A 19,204-nucleotide genomic window follows, 5' to 3' on the forward strand; every position below is an offset into this window, starting at 1 on the left:
TCTTTTCTGGCCTACACACACACAAACACACACCTACAAACACACACATGCACACACAGAACACATTTAGAAACACTTACATGTGTGCATACACATACACCAGCACATATATAAATACTTGCATGTGCACAACAACACACATGTGTGCACACTCACTTATCAGCACATTTAAGATTATTTGCATGTGCACAGCCACACACATGTGTATACACACACACCAGCACACATAAGAATACTTGCATGTGCACAGCCACACACATGTGTGCATACATGTGCACATACTCACACACACCAGCACATTTAAGAACACTTGCATATGCATAACCACACATGTGTGCATAAATAAACACACCCCAGTACACTTAAGAACACTTGAACGTGCACAAACACACAAATGTATACATACACAAAGAGACATATACATACAAATAAAAAATCCAGATCTGACCCAGACAAATAAATAAATTAAAAAACCCAGATGGTTTTATTTGCTACATTATTTTTTCTCCCTGATATCCCAGTTGCCAAAGAAGGACAAAACATGTCTACCCGGTTATACACTGGTACAACGAGAATAAACCCTTGTGGACAAAATACCTAATCTTAGATTGTTATCATTTGAATGCAAATAGAGATATCTGCAAAATAAGGGGAAAGTTAGCTGAAAAATGAAGTTCAACTGTCACAGGTCACAAGATAGTCCCCTGGGGTTGTGTATAGAAAATGAACTTATGTTTAAAAAAAAAAAAAACAGAGAGGGAAAGAAAAGGAAGCCACTGTTCTTTGTGTGAGTGCAAACTAAAAAGGACCATTCAGTATATACAAAGCAAATTTCAGATTGAAAATACTTTTGTAACTTATGGTCAGGCTAGTGCAGGGCAGTGGTAAACCTGTAATAAGAAAGAAAATGTGGCTTTCTGAGAAACAGTTAATGCAGCCCAGCCTTGCAAGTAAAAAATAAATGCCTACCTTGTTAGAGGTTCTACTGAACCCTAGACATTAACTCACTCACTGGTACTACTTTCCCCAATGTGACAAGACAGCTCAAGATCATTTCTTTCCCACTCACCATCTCCACGATGTCCCGCTAATATTCTTTCCCCATAGATTTGAGGTAAGGAACAGAAATTCCAGAAAAAAATGAGGATATTCAAGGCTATGGAGCCTGGTAGCTAGGGAGCAGCCCAGAGTTCAGAGAAGCCTAGCTCCCTGGAGACCCCAACAAGACCAGAATCCAAGGTCCCTGAAACACTCCTATTTGAGTGACAGCAAGCTGTTGATAACGATTACTCACTGCTGCCTTCTCAAAATGGGGTTAAGACACGTTTTAAAACTTTCCTCACTGAGTGAGTGAAATGGCTCATTGGTGGGGGCGGGGGTTGGAGGAGTGTTTGCTTCATCATACAAGCCCATCAACAGCAGCTCAACCTCCTCTGGAACTCACAAAAAGGGGGATGTGTAAACCCAGCAAACAGGAAAATGTCCTGGGAGCTCACAGGCCAGCGAGTCTGGAGTATAGAGGGGAACAAGCGAGATGCTGTCCAATAAGGGAGAAAGAGAAGAATGACCCTCAAAGGTTACCCTCTGACCTCACACTCACATGCACGTTGGCACACATGAATATGCGTGTGTACGAGGGCACGCATACACAGACACACACACAGCAAACAAAATGACATTTTTAAAGTCTCTTTGTCAAGAGGCCTACAAAGGAGACAGTATGACTGACACCGTCTTCGCTCTCCCACACGGGAACAAGACGAACAGCCTCTGGCTTGCTCCTTGACTGCGTTATAAAGAAGAAGAGAGAGAGTCACCCTAGGAAGCTAAGTGAGACCCAAAGAAAGGAGAAGACATAAACCAAAGTAAGCCTTCAACACAAACCTTGTTGAAAACACAGCACAAAAGACAAATTATCATTCTGCTGAAAAATTAACATAAAAGTACTAGTAGTTTTACAAAATTAATTCCAACTCTATTTAAGTACATAATGTAGAAAGGTCTAGAAAGGTCAGTACCCAAAATAATGACATCAAGTGGTTAAGTAAGCTATCATCGATAAAACTGATGCTTGTCCTTCCCACGAGTTTATATACATAAGCAAACATCTTTTTATATAATAACTGCATTGCTGTTTTGTTCTCACAACCAAATACTCATCAAGAAGAGACTTAATGGAGTCAGGATCTGTTCTGCCTGGCGACCTGATGGGATTCAGTCAGCTGTGATGGGGAAGGCATGACAGTGCGAGCCTGACCACACTCTGCCCTTTGGGGATCAGGAAGCAAAGAAGGTACAAGCTGGGCTGAGCTGCAGATCGCAAGGCCCGTCCTGCAGTGATGAACTTGCTTCAGCTAGGCCCCACATGCCATGGCATCCACAGCCCCTAAAAGGCATCATGAGCTGCAGCCAAGTTTTTCTGACAGGTGCATGTGAGGATATTTCACATCTACACCTCACTCTCCCTTTTTTTTCCTGAACTATGGCTACTTAACACAACCCTGAAAATAATGTGCTTCCTACCACATGCTCAAAGAATGAAACCTCGGATCAAATGAAACATCATATGAGTCTGTCCTGAGATGATTGTTCAGGCACCTCAAAAGACCACTTCTTGGTTTTTCAGTGCCCAAACAGGACAGATAAACGCTATACAAGGCAACAGTGCAGCGAGAACAAAGCTGGACCTGACATGTTTTATATGGCCAAAGGTTCAGAAACATCTTAACTCTGTGGTCATCATGAATACACAAAAATACAATCGGCATCACATCTGTATACCAAGCACCTTCTTTTGGTCCTGTATAACCCCAAAGATGCTGGTGGTAACTGCAGGCATGGGCAATGAAAGGGGTGCATTTAGGGTTAACAAGCCTTATGACATTAAGCCCATTTCATAGATGACAATACTGAGACCCCCATATTTTTTTCCAATAAGCCAGTAAGAGGCACGATTACACATTCTCAGCTGTCATATCCCCTTTCTCCTGCTGAGGCAGCCTGCAACAATCATGCTAAACATGTGTCTGTTTTAACCACAGATACAAGTAGAGCAGCCAGAGACATTGACAGGGGCACAGAAGTCAGGCCCAACCCAGGAGAAGGAAAAGCTTGGTGCTCGGCACTGAACAGCCACGTGGTACAGGATTTCTACCCATTTGGGCCTGCTCCTCTCACGGTGTGGCTGCAGGTGTAAAGACCTTCCTGGCTCCTTATGATCTTGACAGGCACTCAATCACCTGCTGACCTTGACAATGCAGAAGACTCTACCCCAAATCCCACCAGGAAAAGCGTCCATGGTGCCCCCCAGTGACTCCTTTCAGGAGACAAGACAAAACTGATCAGTGACTGAACGGAGCGGCAAATACGAATGGAGTAAGAAACGCTGAGTCAGTGAAACAGACACTCATAAAATCACTGGCACTAGATATACAGTGGGCACCACTCAGAATTCTTCTGCACCCCTTTACTTTTACAGCCTTCTACCAACCTCACCTTACAGATGAAAAAAATATAGTGACATTCCACTGGTGACAGCCACTCTCACCTGATGCCACTTTCCTAAAGTCTGGTAAAGAGCTGGGGAGAAAGAAAATGCTGGGGCCCTAGTAACTGAAAGTGTGGACAAGGCGAAGTGCATAAACAAAACTAAACAAAACGAAAAAGAATATATGTTTAAAAAAAAAAAAAGAAAAAGAATATAAATTCATCTCAGTAGTGTGATTGACCATCCTGCCTTGCTGCTCATGAAGTCGAATTTCCAGGACTGGAACCAACAGGGCTGGAGACGCCTTACCAACACAGTTTTAGAGTGTATGATTAGGGCTTTCCTTCATTAAAAACACACGAAGTCTTCAGAACCAAAATGGTTCTTTTTAATGCTTTCTCTAATCATCATTAAAAACACTAAATACTTTTGTCAACGTTCTGTCCGGGGAAAATGAAGGGCTTGTGGGCACGTGAAGCCCTATTAATCGTTAGGTTTTGGTCATCTACTAGTATAATCAAGACTGAGTAAGAAAAGACTCATATTCTAGGCTACATTTTCTTCTACTAACTCCAGCTGTGCTTTGATTTTTCTTTTCTAAAGCCAGATAGGATTACTTAAAAAAAAAATGAAAAGAAAAAAAAAAGGAAATCCTACGTCAGAAGCAAATTCAAAGCGATGGTTCTTAGAAAGTCTGGTAGCAATCTTGTTAGAGTTTAACAGATAAGGACTAACCCCAAACCTCTTTAAGCCCAGCTCTAAAGTAGGCACGCTTCGTAACGACGGAGACTGCCTCTTATTTTGTCCCTCACAGTGGCACTGTTTTCATTGCAGCCTTAAAAGTCACGGTTGAAAACAATGCCTGTCGTTTCGTGCAATTATTTTACCAAATCAATACTCTGCTGCCCGGGGGAAGGGAGGTTGATCAGAAGGGGAAACCTGCACAAGGGCTAGATACAGAGCTGAGCTGAGCCCAAACACATCAGGCCATACCCACTGCTACCACTAGGGCACACAAAAGAAGACAAAGTGCCCTAGGATTTATCAAGGGCCTTCATAGACCTTAGATGGGAGTGACAAAACAAAGTGAATGCTTGAAGAATCTGCAGCAAAATACATATACAATGCCTCAAGTGGGAAAGACAAACTCGCTATAGAAATGGACCAAAACTCTACCATGACGTGTTTGGGATTTTCCCAAAACTCTGGAGAAATTTTAGGTTCAACACACACAAATATTTTTCCGGTCACTGCAAGTGTCTATTTAGACAAAGGGTAGTGTTTTTTTTTTTTAATGCAACCAAAATAGAACATGACTGCAGTCAAGGAAGATGCCCAGGCGCCTACAACCCACCAGGGTCTATCACATGCTACAACCCACCAGGGTCTATCACATGCTACAACCCACCAGGGTCTATCACATGCTACAACCCACCAGGGTCTATCACATGCTACAACCCACCAAGGGCTATCACGACCTACAACCCACCAGGGGCTATCACGAGCTTGGCTATCACCTTGCCAAGCAATGGCAGACCCTTCCATGAACAGGTAGGGCTGAGGGGATGGGGAACCCCACTCCTGGCAAAGCATACCCTCACACTCCCAGAATGACCCTGGTTTCTCCTGTCAACACACAATCAAATGTATTGATCAGAAGATCAAACAGACAAGTAAGCAGGTAGGTAGACAGAAGACAGACAGATGGTGATATATGATTGGCAGAAAACAGTAATAGTTAATATAGACAAAAAAATAATAAAATAGAAAATATTATGATGTTTGATATGATAAATAGATAAATATGATATATGAAGTAAGTGATGGATATTGATAGATTAAAGATAATAAAATAATTGCAAATTTACATAAATATATAGATCTATAAATGGATACGAATTAATAATACATGAAAATAAATAATTCCAATAAAACTAAATAGATAAAATATGATAGATGGTAGTTGGGTAGATAGAAAAATAATAGTGGATGACAGATGTTAGACACAGATAGCAACAGATAATAACAGATGAAGGATAGATAGATAGATAGACAGACAGACAGACAATAGAAGTCCTAGAAATTAAAAGACAAGTACCTAGGGTGCACAGAATCACCCTGAATTGGGAAGGAAGTAACGAGACAGAGCACAAGAGGCTTCCAGTGGGTGCAGGAAACTAAACTAGCTCAGAACCTCAATGAGGATCAGAGCAGAAAAGAGCCCCAGCTATGAGAAAGAGCCAACTCAAAGGCACCAACACAGGGGCTCAAGGTGCTCTCACTTTGAGAGGAAGCCACCATGCTGAGCAAGAATGAAAGGGAAAACCCACTTGCAGCCTCCTGGGAGGAGTCCGTGTATTCCCAGGCTGGAGTCTGGTGACAGGTTCCACAGCTGTCTAGGTTGCCATTAAAAAGCCCCCCCCCCTTTTTTGTTGTTGTTTTTTGGAGTTTTTGTTTTTAGCTCCTCCCCCCCACCAGAGAGATAGAGATAGAGAGATAGAGAGAGAGAGAGAGAGACAGAGAGAGAGAGAGAGAGAGAGAGAGAGAGAGAGAGACAGAGAGAGAGAGAGAAAGACCCCTTTCAAAGTTTCCATAGCTGTATCTAAGATCAGTTCTAAGCTTACACGATTTAAAAACTCTAAGCAAGCAGTCACAGTTCACCATTGGACTCCTGTGGTCAAGGGCAAGAAAGAAGTGTCTAACAGAGCCTGGCAATGACTGAACTTTCCACTCATTTCCCAAGGAATCTGGGCAGAGCAGCATTCATGCTGCCTCACTGGAAACAAGATCCACAGACTTCCCTGAGATTCTCTAACACAAACACCAGCCTGCCAAAGCAAGCTAAAGGGATCCCCAAACTGCGCCATGCACAGATTTTATAACACAAATGGAAACAGTAAAAGGAGTACTTGAAACAAATACATATTTATTGTTTAGAAAACCTACCATCTTAAAAAAGAGAGGACACATCACCTATAAACCAATGTCTTATATTCTGTCAGCAGTCCCTCATAATCACCAGCAGAGTCTCCTGTAACAGCTAGCAGGAAGCTCTTAGAAACCAACCCTTTGCAAAGATGTTTTTGTTCTTTTTCTTCTTCGTTGGGATTTTTGTTGTTGTTGTTGGTGGTGGTAGTGGTATTTTTCCCCCATCCAAGCCTGTTGTTTTGGTTTTTCCCACTTTACGTAAACCTCATCACAGGTACTTTATGTGACCGTCCAGAACTTACTTACAAAAAAACCACACCACTATTTACACTAATATCCATGCAATCAAGGAAAACACTGCTCTATTTGGTTAATGTTTCTGAATTGGAGAGAGAGAGAGAGAGAGAGAGAGAGAGAGAGAGAAGGAGAAAGGGAGGGAGGGAGCGTGTGTGTGAAGTAGGGCATTTTTAAAATGCCCACATAAAGCAATTAGTGGAATAAAGAGCTTGTGACTTGGGCATGCCCTGAGTTCAATTCTGCCAAAAGTAAAAATAGCCAACAAAATCCTAACCTCCTTTCTTCTCTCGACTACACAATGGTGGTCAAAGATATCCAGTCCCGCCATGAAAGACTCCTGTTATACATCGGAAGGGGGCTCCTAAAGAATGGGCACCAGACCTTGAATAAACAAGAGAGACGATGACCTCTGGCCCTTCCGCCGAAAGCCTGGTTCTCCTGCAGCAGAGGACCAGACAAAAGTTGGTGTGTGACCAGGTGCTCTGCCGTCCTTGCCTCTGGCTCTCTCCCATCCCTTCTCCCTAAATAGCTTAAAGCTAGACATGTTTTCCGTAATATCAGGGGGTGAAAGAAAAGTAAGATTCCTGAGACCAACTGTTCCATTCTCCCCTAAGCCTTTGTTCCCCATATTGTTCAAGTCTTGCACAATGCGGCCCATGTTTCACTAGCAACAGGCGAGACAATGGGTTTAGCAGTAGCTGGACGATTAGTTCCAATTAGGCGTATTTCCCAGCTGAATGTAAAGGCTTAGTGGGGTGAAGTGTAAGAAAAGATTGGAGAAAATTTAAAGAGAATATTTCATCATGGACGTAAGCAATACTGGGTAGAGCAAACTAAGGGTGAGATGACATTGCTAAAATCCACCATGTGATATTAGGAAGATTCTTTAACCTCGCAGTTCTCGCCATAGTCCTTCAGAGACTGAAAAAACCTAGCTTCTTTTTCTTGTAGAATGTGCTGTTTTTAAAAAAAGTGAATAGTTATGCAGATGCAAGGGGTTCCTCCTGGGCTACATTTAAAACCACAGATACCCATCTGGTTTGGAAATCATTGACTTCCACTCTCCCTAGCAAAATGTTGAGGGACTAGTTTCTCTTTCAGTTTGCTTCTCTTTTCTTGATTTCTATTTTTTTTTTCTGTTTTACATTCATGAGAAATACTTACATATGTACGTGTGGCGGCTGGAATCTGCTCTGGTTGATGTTGTAGTGTGTGAATGCCTGGGTGGGGTTTGAGCTATACTCATCCACCGTTATGGTAACTTTGCCTTGAGAAGGAATCCCATGTGCCATCCTTCCTCCCTATAGGCATGAGCAATTCACAACTCTCCGGAGCAAAAGCTGGAAGCAGGCATGGTGTGTTTCAGCCAACCTCTGAATCCAAGGATCTACTCATCAATACCACTGTACGTTCTAGAAGAAAAAAAAAAGACCATATATGTGTAGGTGTGTATATAAATTTTTTAAAATAAGAACAATGAGTAAGACGGTTCTAAAACACATTACATTTGCAATCTAGATATAAAATTGGTTCACACACACACACACACACACACACACACACACACACACACACACAAAACATTATTATGTCCTCGTGGCTGTAACTGTTGTCTACTCTTGACTGCATTTCCCTTACAATGGACGTTGCACCCTAGGTGATATAACTAGATGCTGGTGAATCGTCTCAATGAAGTTCAAACTAAGAATTCCTCTCTAATTATAATGATGGCACTTAGCGTGGATTGCAGAGGGACCAAATCCACAGTTGCCATGGTGTCTGGCTATAAATGGCTTGTGCTTGAAGACTCTTCCAAGCCTTCCTGCTAATTGAAATATTTGGTTCTTACAAAATTGGTATCACATTATACAATCACTTGAAATCTTGATGCTTCCACGATCCACAGAACACAATGACAAATGCAAACTTTAAGGTTCTGTGCTCATGAACAGAAAACTGAGCATACTGCACACGCTACACATAAATCTGCCTTGAGACACTTTTCCTAAATACACATGCCTGGTATATACAAACTTCTCTCTGGCCAAGAACTTTATGGTAAGGCCAATACTTTTAAGAGCTAGCTGTGGCATGCTTTCTTTCAATACTCCAGTCACTCAATGGAAAGCCAGATGCTCACAGGATCATAAGTCACCTTGTACTTCCCTCGTCCCTCACTAAAGGAGCATTTAGGGAGGGCAGCCATTACATCTGTGGCCTCCTTCTTGGTGCTATGCAGTTCTTAGGAGGTGGACATTTTCAGCAGTTCTGATTCTTTTTGTAAGTGTCAGTCTATCAGTTGCCACACAGGGTATGGAAATAAAGGTGTCTATTCTTACAGCAGATGTTCAAAGATGGAGGGAAACAAGCCCTTGCATTGAAGTTGTTGCAACCGAGGATCAACTGGAGGAAGAAGGAGGCGCCACACACTCCTTGGATAACCCTTGGCTAATTTGCTCTCCTCTCTAAACACTGCATCCAAATTCATTTGCCATGTGCACCATTAAGCTCCAGCAATCTTAGCAGCTATCTCAAATAAAAATATTTAGAATAATAAGATTAGATTGAAATTTGGCATGAAACACCTTAAAATAGCGAACAAAAGGCAGATGGCCTGCCATAGGCCATTTATTTTATTATTTTGCAACCCAGGGCTCCTGTAGGCCTCCATACGCTAGCTGGGCTAAGAAATTCCAGGATGTTCTACTCAAAAGATTGTTTTCTTCACATCAGTAAAGCAAGCTAGGTTACACCCACTTGGCCTCTGTTCCTAGAACATTCCCACAGCCAAGAGAGGAGTCCTGGTGTTTTGACATTTTTAGCAAAATGTTACCTTGGTTTCTCCTTCTTCCTGCCTTCATGGGAGGTATGGCTCCCTTAAGTACTAGTTGATAGGCTATCTGACCAGTAGGATTAGCTAAATCAAACCCTGCCCTGCTCCTCTGATATAAAGATATCTGTAAAGAACTGCTTACCAATCATAATGTAGCAGTTTTCATACTAAGTTTGCAGCTGTTTCCTTAATTTCCTACACAATTATATTTTACTGTTATTTTGCATAACAGTAAAACACAACACCTGCTTCAAATTGCAGTCCTGTTCCAAGTGCTGTAATTCTCTTTTGAGACACAAAGTGCCGAGACACAACTGAAGCGCGGAGCTGCATAATTGCGTGGTGCTGAAAAGTAAATACAAATGAAAACATCTTCCTGTTACAGAAATGACTGTCATTAAAAAGAATGTTAGCCATCAAAGCACAGAGGGGGAAAAACACACATTTTCAGAATACGAGAACTTAGTGCTTGCATAAATTAGAGAACGGTATAAAAATTGCATGGCGATTCTTATTTTTCTTCCATCAGTGTCTATTGTGTGAGATACAGAACATCTCAGAGGCAACGGAAACCAAATTCATGTCTAGACCACTATGACCTCAGAGCCAGTATCTGTACCCCTTGGCAGAAAGAATCTAAATGTTTGGGGAGAAAACTTACTGATTAAACCAAGAGAGTATAGGCCAGAAATAAAATACACTTACTGAGTATTTACAGTGACTTGAAGTGGTTAGAAGGATACCCTCTTAAAGCCATCCTAATTGAAGCCAAGAGGCTGAACTTAGGAACCGGAGTCCCACTTCTAAGTGGTCCACTCTAAGCTAAAGTCACCCTGCAGATTTTCATTTTCTGTCAGGAAACACCTATGCTTCTTTGCACCTCTGCCCCCAGCAAGGCAAACAATATCTCTCTATCAGCAAGCCCAGACCCCTGCCATTCTGAAGGGCTAAATGGGTGGCTGGCACCTCATTTGAATTCATCTTTGCCTTGTTCCCTTTCAAATGTTTTATCGAAACAGTGCACCTGCCGGGTCTATCTTCTTTAATCTGACGTCCTTTGAAGGAAATGTCAGACTGTGGCAGGGAGCTTCAAAACTTTCATAGCACCTTTACAGACAAGCCAAGAGAAGGCTTATTTAAAAAAAAAAAAAAAAAAAAAAGCTACGGTCAATCCCATCCACACCTCAAAACGAACGTATCCTAAGACTAGTGTATGTAGAATTGGAGGGTTAGGGTGGGGCTCTCAGTGACAAAAACCATGAACAAAACCTCTTCACTTCACATGAGGATTGGGGGAGAGCTTGAACGATGCAAGGACCCCACCTTAACCTTCGAAGAAGCAGCATCTCCTTCCTTCAAATATTCAGGTTGTAAACCCTCCCAACCACATCCTTTTCTCTCAACAGTTAAAGGGAGCAGCTTTCTTCTTTTAATTTTATACTTCAATGCATTTTATCCACAAACAAAGGCACACAGTACAAGATGCCAAAATGCCTAAAGAAAAATCTAAACAGGACTGTTACTGCCAAGCATTCACCGCTGGTGTTAGTTTCTGTTTAAAAAAAAAAAAAGCCCACGTGAGCACACTGAGCTTTTCCTAGACAGCAGTCACTTCCTAAGCGGTAGGACTGGAAATTTTCTTTTCCAAGAACCCACTTGGAAAACCTCTTAAAGTCTGCTGGCAAGGAAGGGATTAAAAACTAAAGGCTTAAGTAACTGTCTCCACCTCCTAGACACCAGAAGTCCGATTTGCCTAAACTTTCAAAGCAACAATTTCTGACCTGCCCCTGCCGTCCAAGCCAAACCTAAGAGAAATGAGCCCTGGATTTCGCTTTCCTTATTTAAAGAATGGTGGTCATTTTAATCAGGAAGATAGCTGCCCCACTAACTGGGTGGAGGGACTTTGGAGTTCGCCCCAGGTCCAACCTCGCCAAATTTCTTTCTCTCCTCCCTCTGCCTCACAGAACCTTCTTAACTCAGGTCCCTGCTCTTTAATGCCCATTTCCAGTTACTCATCCCCGCATGCATGCGGGAGCGATGCCCACACGCCTTCTCTGCAGTTGTTCCGTTAGTTTATTTTTCTGGAGATGCTGACAAAGTTCCACGTGCCTCTGTCCACTAAGTTCCCTCCCTTCCAATCACACTTACACCTGAACTTGTCTCCAGCACTGCTGACACCCAGCTGGCACATTCTTTCGGAGAGGGAGGGCACGACTTTTCTCCTGCGCCTCTGACAAAGCGTGGGGTCTATATATGGTGGGGCGAGTGGGGGCGCAGAATTCTCTACTTTGGATTGGTTTGTTTGTTTTAAATCTAGGCTGGGCAGATGAGGTGGGGCTGCAGCTACTACACACACACACACACACACACACACACACACACACACACACACACACACACACACACACACACACACACACACACACTCACATGCCCTGCCCTGCCCTGCCCTGTTCTCGCTGCCTGGTCCTGGTAAGGATACTAGTCTCTCTGCCCTAGGGTTGGGTTGGCTAAGCATCTACCCCACACCTTTTCTCTCCTAGCTGGGGACCTACTAGGACAGCGTAGAATGGTTTCTGACGCCGCTGCCTTCCTAGGTGGGGCATAGGAGCCCCTGTTCTGGGACGCAAGCCTCTGAAGCGCGCTGGCATATCCGAGCAGGGACAGGAGCCGGATTCCGCACCAAGAGCACCCATCTCCGCGCTCAGTCCCGGAGCTGCTAGGTGCCTTCCCCGGAATGGCTGGGTTGGGAAGGGACCCAGCCAGCCACCAGGCTGGAGCGGGGTGTGGAGGCCACCGCCTTGCCGCTTTTTGGGGGAAGTCTTTCCTTTCCAGTTAAAGTTGTATTTGTTTCCCCCACCCTGACCTGTTAATGTGGTTACCATCACAAATCAATTACACATTTTTCATGACCCTCATTCGCTCTTAATTCCGGGTGTATCGGGGGTGCGCTATTAATCAATCCTACTGCTCATCTTTCTGTGCTCTTTTCTTGCTGGGGATTCCAACGCCCTCTTGAACCTCTAGTAAAAAAAAAAATCTCTCCACCTCCTAGGCCGCAAAAGCCCAGAATTCAAAAGATTAAAAAAACAGCAACCTTGGCACATGTAAATGTAAGTAGGGTGGAAAAAAACACAACTACTGCTTAGGTAGAAAAGAAATTGAGCGGCCACGGTTACTTTTCCGCGCTGCCCTACCCCGCCTCCCAGCTCCCTCGCTTGGCAGGCAGCGAACGCCTAGACCGAAGACTAAGGTCGGAGCGCGGGGGCCGGCTGGGAGCTCCGCGCGGGAGCGCTGCGCGCGCGGGAGACCCGAGCACAAAGCTGCTGCGAACCGTCCAGCCACTGCACCTGGCCCCGGGCCGCCGGCGGCGCACAGGGCTCGGGCCAAAACAATGCACGCGGGCCTAGGCCGGGGCAGCTGCAGCGCACGACCCCGGGACTTTCTAGTAAACAGACCTCGGACTCCCGGGCCCCACCCCCATCCCAGCCGCGGGGTTTCAGCCGCGGGCTGTAGCGGACGCCCCCCCTCCTTCCAGAGATTTCGGGGCGGAGGAGGGGGGCAGGGAGGTGAGGACCCCGAAAGGTCGGTGGCTGTAGGCTAGGTCATGGAGAAGGAGAACAGAGGATGAGATGGGGAGTGGGAGGGAGGACGGCTATGGAAAGAAATTCGCTCTCGCTGTGGGGTGGGGTGGGGGGAGCAAATCTGCTCTCCCCAGGTCCTCCAGTGTCCACTCAGTCAACCTCAGGGTCGGCGGGGCCGCCGCGCTCCGCAGCCCCCGCGCCCTCGCACGCGCCTCTGACAAGGCACCTCTCACCCGGGCTCCGCTTTGTGTGTGCATTTTTTTCCCCCTTCCCCTCGCGTCCGGCACCGGCCGCCGGCCGCCTCCTCCCCCCTCCCCCGCCCTCCGCCTCCCTTCCCCGGGCGGATTACCTTTCCCGGGCTGCGCTCCGGGTCCCCGGGATGCCTTCAGCGCCGGGTGTGCGGGCGAGCCATCGCAGAGCTACACGAGCCGGCTCAAAGCAGCGCTGGGGGCGGCAGGGGCGAGGGGCGCGGGCGGGCCAGAACCTTCGACCCCGGAGGTCCCCGCCGCTGATCCAGGGCCTGGGGGGCGGCACGGGGGCGCGGCGCGAGCGGGACGCGGGGTCGCTGCAGGGGGAGGTGGAGAGGACCGGAGCGGCTTCGATCTGGGGAGAGATCGAGCGAGGGGGCGAGAAGAGGCAGCGAGGGCGCGGCGAGCGAAGGGAGTGCGAGCGGTGCAGTGACAGGGACTGCCACTGGGGTCAAAGGAGCACAGCTCCAGGAAGCTGGGCCGCCCTGGCGCCGCTCTCTGTGAGCTCCCTGCCGAGACCCCGCGCCCTGCACGCCCCTGGCGTAGTTCCGGCCCACTCGAACCCCCCACCCGCGCCCCGAGGCCGCGGGGTTTCCAGGAGAGGAAGGAGAGCGGAGGGCGAGGCCCGCAGGCTGATGGTGCTCCTGGGTCAAGCAGGCGGCAGGAAGCTGAGCCGCAAGTTCACCATCGTGTGTGATCAGTGTTAAAATGATAGAGGTCGGGGAGATGGGGGCGGGCCACTGAGCGCCAGAAAAATAGGGGAGACCCCCAGATGGGCGTCTTCTGCAAATAGAATACCAAGCCCCCGCCCCCCACTCATGAACCTGCCAGGCTCTGTCAGAGGTCCTGGCACAACTCCAAAGCGCAGAACTCGCTGCAGGGGCAGGAGGAGCCGCTAGGGCACTAGGCTCTCACCAAGGGGGGGCGGCGGGGGGGCGACCCCAGGGTTCCTCCGCTCTGCTGATCTTTCCAGGGGGTATCAAGACTCCCCTCACCTCAACCCTCTCAAAGCGCCAGACATACACACCCCCCTCTTTGGCTCTGCAATGTTGAGAAAGAAAAGGCCAACCCAGCTGGTGCTTTTTTCACCTTCAAGAATTAAGCCAGGTTCAGGATAAGAAGGTGAAGTCAGGCAAAGGCTTTAATTGTTTCCGGTTTCCCCCCTTTTGAATCACATTTTCCCTCTCCCAAAGACCTGCACTTAAAAAAAAAAATTAAAATCTAAGTTACTCCAATTTTTTCTGCTACTTTGGAACCGGCGGGGGCGGGTGGGGGGAGCCTCTAACCCTAGGAATTGCATGGAAAATGGGGGCAGGGTAAAGCTAGGAAAAAGCTGCTGAAACGCTGGGACAGAAGGAAACGCTTCTTAGAAAACTTGGTTGGCGCGGTTATGTGAAAGATGAGGTGGCCCTGTGATGTTATGCCACTGTCAGAGCTGAAGGATTTGGAAGGCGACCAGATCTAATTCCTTTCTAGGAGTCAGGCTCCCAAAATCCGCATTCTCCGAAGGGAACTCCAGTGTGTGTGTGCCTGAGAGTGAAACACGTACTGAGTACACTATCTGACAATTGACTAGACTTCCTGGCTGAAATTATATCCCCTAAAATTAAAAAGGAGCCATTTCAACCTGGTCTGTGGTCTCTGCGCTGAGACTAATTGGTTTTCAGGGTCTAGAGACGCTGGAAGGAACCTCTTATTAAAAAAAAAAAAAATCAAACGGAATTCATTTGAAAATATTTCGCTTTTTACAATGGACTTGCCTGACACTTGAATTTTAAGTAACCCATCTCTTATGCTCCGGCAGAAGGGGATGAAGGGGAAGTGGGCTTAGTGGACTTCCATTGTACAACATGCCCAGAGTGTCCCTGCTTGTCTGATATGCTGGGAGGAAAGGGCAGTACCTTCCCTTGCCCGGTGCAAATCACAGCAAGTGACACTGACATTAAAGGATGCCAAAGAGGAGGTGAAGGGGCGCTCTTACGTGTTTTTGCCTTCTTTTGTTTTTCAGCCCAACCGTGAACACTGACTAGAAACATGTTCTTTTAAGATCCTGGGTTGTGTTTCCCATGAGAGTTAGCAGTGCACTCCCCTTCTGTGAGTAGTTCGCATTTTAAGGCTCATCAGACTGATTCGATCAGTTCAAATAATATCACTGTGCACCAGCCTCCTGAGTAGTCAGCTGAAACAGTCAAACTAGTTTGAACATGGTTTGGAATCTAAATGTGAGCACACAGACCATGAGTAACAATGTGTCCTGCCTTGTGGGCACAGTTTAAGGAATATGTAATGTGGCTAAAAATCAAGCGTGTGGTTCTTTACAAAGTTGGTGGAATCTGTACCATATTGCCGAGTAGGGGAAACCGAGGAAAACATTTTAAACTGAAATCTTCACCATAAGAAGAAATACACCTTCCTGGGCCCCTGCTTAGAGATCAGTTATCCAGCAGTGAGCAACTTGCACGTGGGTTGCTAATTTTTATTTTCATTGGGCTATGAACACCAAACCAAACAACAACAACAAAAGCTAAAGAAATGTATGTGAATTTAAACAATAAATCGGGAGCAAGAGGAAGTCACTTCTCAAATAATTCTCATGTTGTTGATTTGAACTCAGACTTTGAAACATTATCCACAGACATAGGTGCATACACTGAAAGCTTACCCTAGAATATTTGGATGCTGACACTCACTATAACACTATAAATCCCTATGGTTCCCAGTTTTTAAAATCGTTCCAGGTATTTTCATTGTAACCCCTGCCCAAAGTCGACAACCTATGCCTTAGAGTTCTTTGCAGCCCTCCACACTTACACAGTGCACACATGGACACTTTGAAATAGTTGTTTAATGACTGTGAGTCAATAGATGAGAAAGCAAAGGACAGAACGCATCGGTGAGTAAGGCAAATACCCAGTGAAGAAAAATCCATGCCAGATCCGCAAGAAAGGAAGTGATGTCATAAGACTGGTGTTTGGAAAACTAGAACTTTTAATTCAGCCAAAATAATTCATGTTAAAGGGTTGTTTTTTTTTTTTTTTTTAGAAATATAAGACTGTCTTACCAAATTATTTTCTCAGTGAGAAACTGAAGACTGTGCTATGTCCAGCCCGTTTGAAGGCTTTTCACATTTACTACAGTGGGATGCCAAAAGAAAGAGAAACATGAGCAAAACTGGCGCCTAAGTATTTGCAAAGGTAGTGTGTGGAGATGCTCTCTCGGAAGAGAACCGCGTGATTGATCAGATCCTTGATTATGTCTTTTTGTGATATATTCAAAACAAATATAAGCAGAATTTGGGGTTCATTTGATTTAAAACTTTTTGGTTAACAAAAATATAAATGTCTGAGAACAATTCGAGACATACTAGAATGTTTGAAATTTTACTTCATGAAAAGTTTTATAATGAATATACTAGAAAGGTAAATTTGATTTAGCTTTGCTGGCAGTAGAAATAATAACAAGCAAAGAAGATATGAAAATCTTAGAAATTTACAAATTAATTCTTACTGTTTCTAGTAAAGTGTGTATAACATTTATTAGGCATACTATTATAGTTACTATTACAGATGGTGGATATATTATTAATATAATGCTATTAATATTATTATAATGAGCTATGTATATGAGCATATAATGATCTGGAAAATATTTTTTACAATAATTAGTTACTTTCTGGTGCTAAGAATTGAACCTACAGCTTTGTGCAGACGAGGCTACCACCCAGCTAGATCTCAGTGCTACAATAGGGGAAATTTAAAAGATGCTGAGCATTGGGTCAGTGTGTCTTCAGTTTTTAATATCTATCCTAACAGATTTGCATGATTTTTCCTATCAGTTTTTATATACTGTATTGAGTCTTTCAACTTGCCATGGTTCCAGTTATGGACAAGTTGTAGTATTTGGAGCTATTTGGGAAAGGCTTGTCGTTGGGAAAGAGTACATTCTCAGGGAAGTCGACCTAAAATAACCTTATAGGATGAGTAATGTGGGAAAGCACAGTAATCTGGCAAACAATACCTATGTGGGTTTCTTTTTAAAGATAGATAATTCAATTTGACAAGGTAGCGTAAATTTCCTTCTCAGGGGAAAAAAAATGAGTGGGTACAACTTTTAAAACTGAATTTAGGAGAACAACAGAATCTAAAAATTTCCCTGCTATCTTATTAACATAATGATGCAAGTAACTCAACTGTTACATTTTTATTACATTTATTTATTTATTATGTATATTCATATGTAGGTAGGTGTGTAATGCCATGAACAGATGTGTGGTCACAGGATAACTTGCTGGAGACGGTTCTCTCCTTGACTGTGTGGGGCCAGAGGATTGAATTCAGGTGGCAAGCATCTTTCTCCACTAAGGCATCTCCGCTGGGCCATCGACTGATAATTCTGAGCTCTTGTTCAGGGCCCAGCACAGTTTTTTTTTTCCTAAAAGCTTTAATCACTTGTTTACTCACCATATGAATGCATGTGGGTATTTTGTCTGCAGGTCTGTCAATGCACCTCGTGCATGGAGGACGGACTAGTGAACACGAGGACGACAGAATGGTGAATTCGATCCTTTGGAACTGGAGCTGCAGACAGGTGTGAACGGCCATGTGGGTGCTGGGACTCAAACTCAGGTCCTCTGCGGGAACAGCCAGTGCTCTTAATCACTGAGCCATCTCGCCAGTCCTGGACATAGTTCTTATACTATGTAGATGCTCGTGCCCGAAGTAGGGGTCTTTTTTGTCATATTACAAAATATAGTAGTTCCTCAATATCCACATATAGTTGCTCCCAAGTCCTCTCTGCCTCTTGAATACCATAATCTGAATATGCTCAAGTCCTTTATATAAAATGACACAGTACTACCTGTATTATGTGCACATCCTCCAGCATACTTAACTTCTCTCTAGGTTACTTCTAATACCTAATGCAGTACAAATGCTATGTAAATAGTTGTTAATACTGTTAGGGGAACAATGGCAAAAAGAAAAGAAAAGCTGTATGCATCATCAGTGTAGATGCAATTGCTTTTTGAATATTTATTATCTACAGTTGATTGAGCCTGAGTGTGAAGAACCCGTGGGGTAGAGTGAAGGCTTCCTGTGCAAGAGAAGAACACATGGGTTGTTACAGGAAAGAGAAGCCAGAGTGGCCAGGTACTGAGAGTGGTGTTTCACGCCGTGGGACATTGATGTGGAACCGATAGACCAGGTGGCTAGAACTGCCAGGCCAAGCTAAAGACATGCGAAGGTTGTGGCTGAGCCCTGGCTCACGGTGTTTGACTTCATCCAGAGGGCAACTGGAAGCTGTTTAAAGATCTTACATAGAACAACAGTAACATGATGGCATTCGTGTTCTGCAAAGGTCACTCTTTCCCAGTGTGGAGAGTGGATTTTAGGAGGATAGAGTGAGCACACTGAGGCCAACAGGAAGGTTCTGCAGCCATTGTTTTGAAGGTGATGCCAACTTTCATAAGGACTATTATGAAGACGAGACATGGGAAGACAAGAATGCAGTCAAGAAATGTGAATACATTTTAAGTAACATTTTTTTAAAAAGGTTTTTTACCAGAACTTTGACAATCAGGCTGCAGGCATGTGGCCCCAGCCACAGAGGCAGATCTGTGGCTACTATCCAGTGACATCATGCTTAATCCCCTAATTGCATTCCCACTCCAGCCTGAGTCTCCTAGCCATGCTGCTCACATCTTATACGTGCCCTTTGGAAGCTGAAATTTCAGGAAGAACACCAGAACGGAATGCAACAGTGGTACAAAATGCGCTAGTGTAATTTGCTTGAAGCTTACAAAGCTTAAAACATTCAGTGCTGTACATTC

At 44.7% G+C, this 19,204-nt stretch overlaps 1 protein-coding gene across 3 annotated transcripts in view; it reads right to left on the bottom strand.

Annotated features, from left to right (window-relative positions):
• MPPED2 (metallophosphoesterase domain containing 2) overlaps positions 1–13,803 on the bottom strand; it is a 172,000-nt gene extending 158,197 nt beyond the window's left edge. Inside the window, exons 1-2 of one of the 3 annotated variants that reach the window (XM_084774620.1) lie at positions 13,479–13,803; positions 7,877–8,124 (exon numbers count right to left, since the gene is read on the bottom strand). In XM_084774620.1, coding sequence (XP_084630746.1) covers positions 7,877–8,004 — 128 coding nt within the window. In that variant the 5' untranslated portion in view covers positions 8,005–8,124; positions 13,479–13,803. Of the gene's footprint in view, positions 1–7,876; positions 8,125–11,693; positions 11,786–13,478 lie in introns of those variants that run through there. The other 2 variants (XM_084774621.1, XM_084774623.1) reach the window with 2 other exon arrangements.
• Positions 13,804–19,204: the final 5,401 nt, after the last annotated feature.

The sequence above is a fragment of the Acomys minous genome (genome assembly GCF_964271855.1).
Source record: "Acomys minous genome assembly, chromosome: 3".
In the NCBI taxonomy this organism is placed as follows: domain Eukaryota; kingdom Metazoa; phylum Chordata; class Mammalia; order Rodentia; family Muridae; genus Acomys; species Acomys minous.